Genomic DNA, 6,818 nt, shown 5'->3' on the forward strand with positions numbered 1-6,818 from the left:
GAGACAGAGAGAGAGAGCGGGGTGATAGAGAGTGAGAGAGACAGAGAGAGACACAGAGAGAGACAGAGAGAGAGAGCGGGGTGATAGAGAGTGAGAGACACAGAGAGAGAGAGAGAGAGAGACAGAGAGACACAGAGAGAGAGACAGAGAGAGACAGAGAGAGACAGTGAGAGACACACAGAGAGAGACAGACAGAGAGAGACACACACAGAGACACAGAGAGACAGAGAGACAGAGAGACAGAGAGACACAGAGAGAGAGAAGGGGGGAGTTACAACGAGGAGTGAGCACGCATTCACGCATGCACACACACACACACACACACACACACACACACACACACACACACACACACACACACACAGAAAATGAGAGAGAGGAAAAGAGAGAATGAGAGAGAAACACACACACACACACACACACACACACACACACACACACACACACACACACACACACACACACACACACACAGGCAGATTGACAGAGACAGAGAAACAGAAGTGCAAGTAGAGATTTTCATAAACACACAGACAGAAACACAGATCAGCACACACACACACACACACACACACACACACACACACACACACACACACACACACACACACACACACACACACACACACACACACACACAGAGGATTGAGATAAATGAGAGAACAGACAGACTGACTGACAGTGAAGGGGTTAGGAACAAGGAAAACACGTGACGCCAAGCTGACCTCCCAGGGTCCAAAAGGAGGCTATAAAAGGTCATGCCTAGAGAGTGACCACCAAGTTCTGTCTTGACCTCAACTGTAAGAACTGTAAGTCCGCGATACATGTATGTCTCTTCACTGCATGTTCTGACGATATTCCTGTCTGCTTCTCTTGTTTTCTAAGTATTCTGATCTCCAGGTGGAAAAAGCAGTAACTTGTACTCGGCAGTTTTCTAACTCTTCTTGAGAGCAGTAACTTTTTCGATTTGAAAAAAAAAAAATCGTTTGTCTTCTAGCTCTTATTTTCTAGGAACGCAAAAAAGGCGGTAGCTTTGATTTAATTTGTTGGTGGTTTGTTATTTTTTGTTTTTGTTGTTTGTTTTTGTTTTGAGTTTACATAGTGACTCCGTTTATTACAGTTTAGCACAGTTATTCTCTTTATTCTTAGTTGTTTTTTGGTTTTTTTGTTGTTGTTGTTATGATTTGCTTTTCCTCTTTCTAACTCTTCTAATCTGTAGGTTAAAACAAAGCAGTATCCGTTTCTGTTTCTTTTTTTATGATATATTTTTTGTTTCTTTCCATTCTGATTCCACTTACTACGGCTTTTTTGTAGATAAGTACAGTTTATCGAAGTTGTAACAGTTTCATTATTACATGCTTTTAAAACATCATTATCACAGTCAGTTTATATCTTGAGATGTTATGCTGGTTAATTTTTTTATGCTCAACTTCGTTGTTTGTTTTCTTGCCCAAAAGGGAGTAGGTTTTGAATAACTTTTAGTTGACAAATCAGATATCTCTTTCGGTGTTGTGCTAAAACAGAATGTTTTGATTACTGAAAATTGTTAATTTCTTTACGACGAGAAACTGACCAGTTTTCAACCCCTCAATGAATAAAACATTGACCACATGATGACTGATGAAAACTTTTTTTTTTTTTTTTTTAAAGATGAAATTTATTTAGCATTGAATGATACACCCATGTGCCTTGAGTGTGTTTGTGTGTGTGTGTGTGTGTGTGTGTGTGTGTGTGTGTGTGTGTGTGTGTTCTGTTGTTGTTGTTGCTGTTTAAATTTCATTTATTCTTTTACGAAACAAAGAGCAGGCTTAAAAGATTTCAGGGAGACAGAATGTCGCAATTTTTTTAGCAGTTTGTTCCATAATGACAGGGCCACTAATTAACCCATTGTGTCCCCCTGAGCAGCAAGATGCGGGCAGTCATTGTGCTGGCAGTGCTAGTGGCCGCGGCCTCTGGTCGAATGCTGGAGCTGGATGGCCAGTGGCAGGCCTACAAGACCGTCTACAGCAAGTTCTACAGCGTGGGCCAGGAGACCTACAGGTAACTGTGTTACTGTGTTCCGTTGATGACGTAGTATTGTACTGTGTTGTATTGGATTGAATTGAATTGTATTGCATTGTATTTTATTGTACTGCACTGCACTGTACTGCACTGTACTGTATCTATCTATTCCTTTATTCATTTACTAAGTCATTGATCATTTATTCATTTATTTATTTATTCATTTATTCATTCATTTATTTTATCAGTTGAATAAATTGTTTGTTTATTCATTTATTCAATTGTTAGGGTATTTGTTTAATTGCTTATCTGTTTATATATATGTCCCACTCCACTCCACTATGTGTATGCATTTGTAGGAACGTGGAAAGCATTTTAATGGAAAAAAAAATGATGTCCGAACAATAGTCGCTCACAGGCTGTAGGGAGTTAAGGGAGTGATGGCCTAGAGGTAACGCGTCCGCATAGGAAGCGAGAGAATCTAAGTGCACTGGTTCGAATCCCGGCACAAGTCGCAAGTATTTTCTCCCACACCACTAGACCTTGAGTGGTGGTTTGGACGCTAGTCATTCGGACAAGACGATAAATTGAGGTCCCGTGTGCAGAATGCACTTAGCGGACGTAAAAGAACTCAAAAAAGAGATGTCCCTGACAAAAATCTGTTGAAAGTCCACTTGGATAGGAAAATAAAACAACCCCCCTCCCCTCCCAAGATAAAAAAAACAACTGCAGGCAGGAAAAAAGAAAGAAAAAAAAGGATGGTGCTCACAATGTAGCGACGCGTTCTCCCTGGGGAGAGCAGCCCGAATTTCACACAGAAAAATCTGTAATGACAAGAAAAGAGTAATGCAATACAGTTCAATACAATGCAAAATATACAATACAATGCAATAGAAAGAAGAAGCGATGTCGGTGTCCCCACATGACGGTCACGTGACTTTCAGGCGCGCCGTCTGGGAGGAGAACCTTGACATCATCCGTGAGCACAACCTGGCTGCCGACAGGGGAGAGCACACCTACTGGCTGGGAGAGAACGAGTACGCTGATCTGGTACGTTATTTCATGCTTGTTTTAACATGTGCGCGCACACGCACGCACACACACACACACACACACACACACACACACACACACACGTATGCACACAAGCACACACTCACACACACACACAGACACACACATACGCACGCGCGCGCACACACACACACACACACACACACACACACACACACACACACACGTATGCACACAAGCACACAGCAACACGCACACACAGACACACACACACACAGACACACACACACACACACAGAGGCATATATATATATATATGTCTGTGTGTGTGTGTGTGCCTGTGTGAATATGTATGTATGTGAATATGTCACACACACACACACACACACACACACACACACATACGCACAAACACGCAGACACCCCCTCCACCACCCCCTCACCCCTATGCACACTAAACCACCCAATCACATCGAACCAAACCAAACGACCACCCAACCACCCAACCACCCACCCAACCACCCACCCACCTACCCAGTAAATAATACCACCACCACAACTCCACCCTCATTTCCCCCTCAGACCCTGGAGGAGTTCAAGGCCACGATGAACGGGTACGTGATGAACGCCTCCAGGGTACCCGGCCCTCTGCACGTGTCCACCATCACTGACCCACCCGCCAGTGTGGACTGGAGGACCAAGGGCTACGTCACCCCTGTCAAGAACCAGGTAACACTACGCCGCCATCAGGTGGTAATGATAACAACGACGATACTCCTATTACTACTGCTAACTACTACAACCACGACTTTTAATAAAACGAAGAAGGAAGGATAATAATGATCATCATAACAAACAAAAAATCAGATGATGATGATAACAATGATAATAACAATGATAATGATGATATTGATGATGATGGTGATGATAAAAAAATGAAATGATAATAATTGTACAAAGAAGAGAGATAGGAAGAAGAAGAAGAAGAAGACGAATGACACTAATGATGATGATCATCATCATCATAACGCAAAAACAAACAAACAAGCAAAAAAACAACAACAAAACAAACACAAAAACACACACACACACACACAAAAACCCTACTAATAATGATTTTATAAAATATTACTACTACTACTGATGATGATGATGATGATAACAATAAGAAGAAGAAGAAGAAGAAGAATAATTATGATCATCCTCATCATCTTCATAACAATAAATAGAAGCTGCTACTACTACTACTACTACCACCACTACTACTACTGAGAAGAAGAATGCAGATTGATGCTCGCACCGCCCAGGCAGACCCTACTGGCGTTACAACAACAAAAAAGGGGTTTTAAGTGCATAAAAATACATGCATCAAATGCATCATACATAAACAAGCGTGTGTAAGCACTCAAAGATACACCTGCACACGCACAGACGACCAACAGACGTCACCATAGTTTTTTTTTGTTTTTGTTTTTTTGTTTTTTCTCTTTTAAACTGGACTTTTTGGTTCATATGATATGATGAAAGAATTACGAGACTGCGTAAAAAAAACACACACAAAAAACACAAGAAATAACAACAACAACAAAAACACACGACTTAAATCCATCATCTGTTTTTGACGTCATCTCACTTTTTCCTTGTGAACACAGATTTTTCATTTCAAGGTCATGACGTATATCAGTGCACGAATACTGTAATTGTTAATGAATAAGTGAATCAATGAAGAACAAGGGGAATGAAAAGTGCTATCTTTTTAAAAGATCACAATGATCAAGACACATTTAAAAAGTAATAGTTTATCGTGAAATAAGTTAAAAATAAAAACACGTCAAAACAGTGACGTCAGTTGACTAAAGTTAGAACAAAGTGGTGACGTAATTATGACGTCCACCCTCCCTCTCACGTGTTGCAGGAGAGGTGCGGATCGTGCTGGGCCTTCTCCACCACGGGGTCCCTGGAGGGACAGACTTTCAAGAAGACTGGCAAGCTGACCTCTCTGTCTGAACAGAACCTTGTGGACTGCTCCAAGAAAGAGGGTGAGTCTCTGTCTCTCTTGGTGCTTTTCCTCTAATCAAATCATGAATTAAATCATCATCATCATTATCATCATCATCCAGCATCATCATCATCAACAACAACTCTGTTTCTGTCTGTTTTATTCTCTCTGTCGCTCTGTCTCTGTCTCAGTCTCTCTCTCTACCCTGCCCCCTTTCTCTGTGTCTCTGTATCTTCTCTGTGTGTGTGTGTGTGTGTGTGTGTGAGAGAGAGAGAGAGAGAGAGAGAGAGAGAATCGTATCTAATCCAGTCCAGTCCAATCATATCAAAATCAGTCCAATTCATTGTTTACCTCTTTTTGTTGCATGTGATCAAAAAGTCTGTTGCAATCCAATCCAGCCCAACTTCGTCCTGTCCAAATTAATCAAATCCAGTTCGTTCAAATCCACTCCAACTCAAACCAACCCAGTCTATTCCAGTTCGGTCCATTCCAGTCCAGTCAACTCCAACCCATTTCACCACAGTCCAACCCTGATCCAGTCAATCCTATTCTAGTCAAGTCAACATCAATCCAGTTCAATCCACCTTGATCCAGTCAACCCCAATCCAGTTCACTCAACCCCATCCAATCCAATCAACCCCAAAAAGTTCAATCCCAATCCAGTCCAGTCACCGCAGTCCAATCCAACTAACTCCGATCCAATCAACCCTATTCCAGTCCGGTCAACCCCAATCCAATCCATCTAACCCCAATCCAATCCACCCGAAACCAATCCAGTCCACTCCAATCCAATCCTGTCAACCCTAAACCAGTTCAATCCAATCCAGTCAACACCAATCCAGTCCAGTTAACTCTAATCTAATCCTGTCAACCAAAACCCAGTCCAGCCAACACCACTCCAGTCCAATCAGCACCAATCCAGTCCTATCCGATGCAGTCCAATCCAGATTACATGCTGTTGTTTTTTGCCGAGGAAGGTGGCAGAATATCAAACCTGAGCGTCCAGTCTTTCGAATGAGACGATAAACCGAGGCTGTGTGTGCAGCACGCACTTGGCGCGCTGAAAAAGGAACCCATGGCAACGAGTGTTGTCCTCTGGCACAGTACTGTAGAAGAAATCCAGTCTGATAGGTACGTAAATATATAAGCACCTCTGGTACAATTCTGTAGAAGAAGTCCACTCTGACAGGTACGCAAATATAATAATATAAGCATGCACTCAAGGCCTGACTAAGCGCGTTGGGTTACGCTGCTGGTCAAGCATCTGTTTAGCAGATGTGGTGTAGCGTATATGGATTTGTCCGAACGCAGTGAGGCCTCCTTGAGAAACTGAAACTGAAACTTTGCTGCTCCTCCCTTGTAGGCAACAAGGGATGCCACGGTGGTCTGATGGACAACGGCTTCACCTACATCAAGAAGAACGGAGGAATCGACACTGAGGAATCCTACCCGTACCGTGCTGTGGTTCGTACAGTGTGTGTGTGTGTGTGTGTGTGTGTGTGTGTGTGTGTGCGTGTGCATGTGTGTGTCTGTGTGTCTGTCTGCGAGTGTGTCTGTGTGTCCGTGCATGTGTGTGTGTGTGTGTGTGTGTGTGTGTGTGTGTGTGCGCGCGCGCGCGCGCGCGTGCGTGTGTGAGTGTGTGAGGGTGTGTGTGTGTGTCTGTGTGTGTGTGTGCGTGTGTGCGTCTGTGTGTCTGTCTGCGTATGTCTTCGTGCGCATCTGTGTGTCCGTGTGTGTGTGTGTGTGTGTGTGTGTGTGTGTGTGACTGTCTGTGTGAGTGCTCTTGACCAAGCACCGCCGAAAC

General features: G+C 43.0%; 1 protein-coding gene across 1 annotated transcript in view; it reads left to right on the forward strand.

Moving 5' to 3' along the window:
* The first annotated feature begins 770 nt into the window (after positions 1–770).
* LOC143290216 (procathepsin L-like) overlaps positions 771–6,818 on the forward strand; it is a 10,036-nt gene continuing 3,988 nt past the window's right edge. Inside the window, exons 1-6 of the mRNA XM_076599544.1 lie at positions 771–809; positions 1,906–2,040; positions 2,946–3,051; positions 3,598–3,744; positions 4,931–5,054; positions 6,378–6,478. Of these exons, the coding sequence (XP_076455659.1) occupies positions 1,910–2,040; positions 2,946–3,051; positions 3,598–3,744; positions 4,931–5,054; positions 6,378–6,478 (609 nt within the window). The 5' untranslated portion in view covers positions 771–809; positions 1,906–1,909. The remainder of the gene's footprint in view (positions 810–1,905; positions 2,041–2,945; positions 3,052–3,597; positions 3,745–4,930; positions 5,055–6,377; positions 6,479–6,818) is intronic.

This window comes from Babylonia areolata, chromosome 15 (genome assembly GCF_041734735.1).
Source record: "Babylonia areolata isolate BAREFJ2019XMU chromosome 15, ASM4173473v1, whole genome shotgun sequence".
Classification (NCBI taxonomy): domain Eukaryota; kingdom Metazoa; phylum Mollusca; class Gastropoda; order Neogastropoda; family Buccinidae; genus Babylonia; species Babylonia areolata.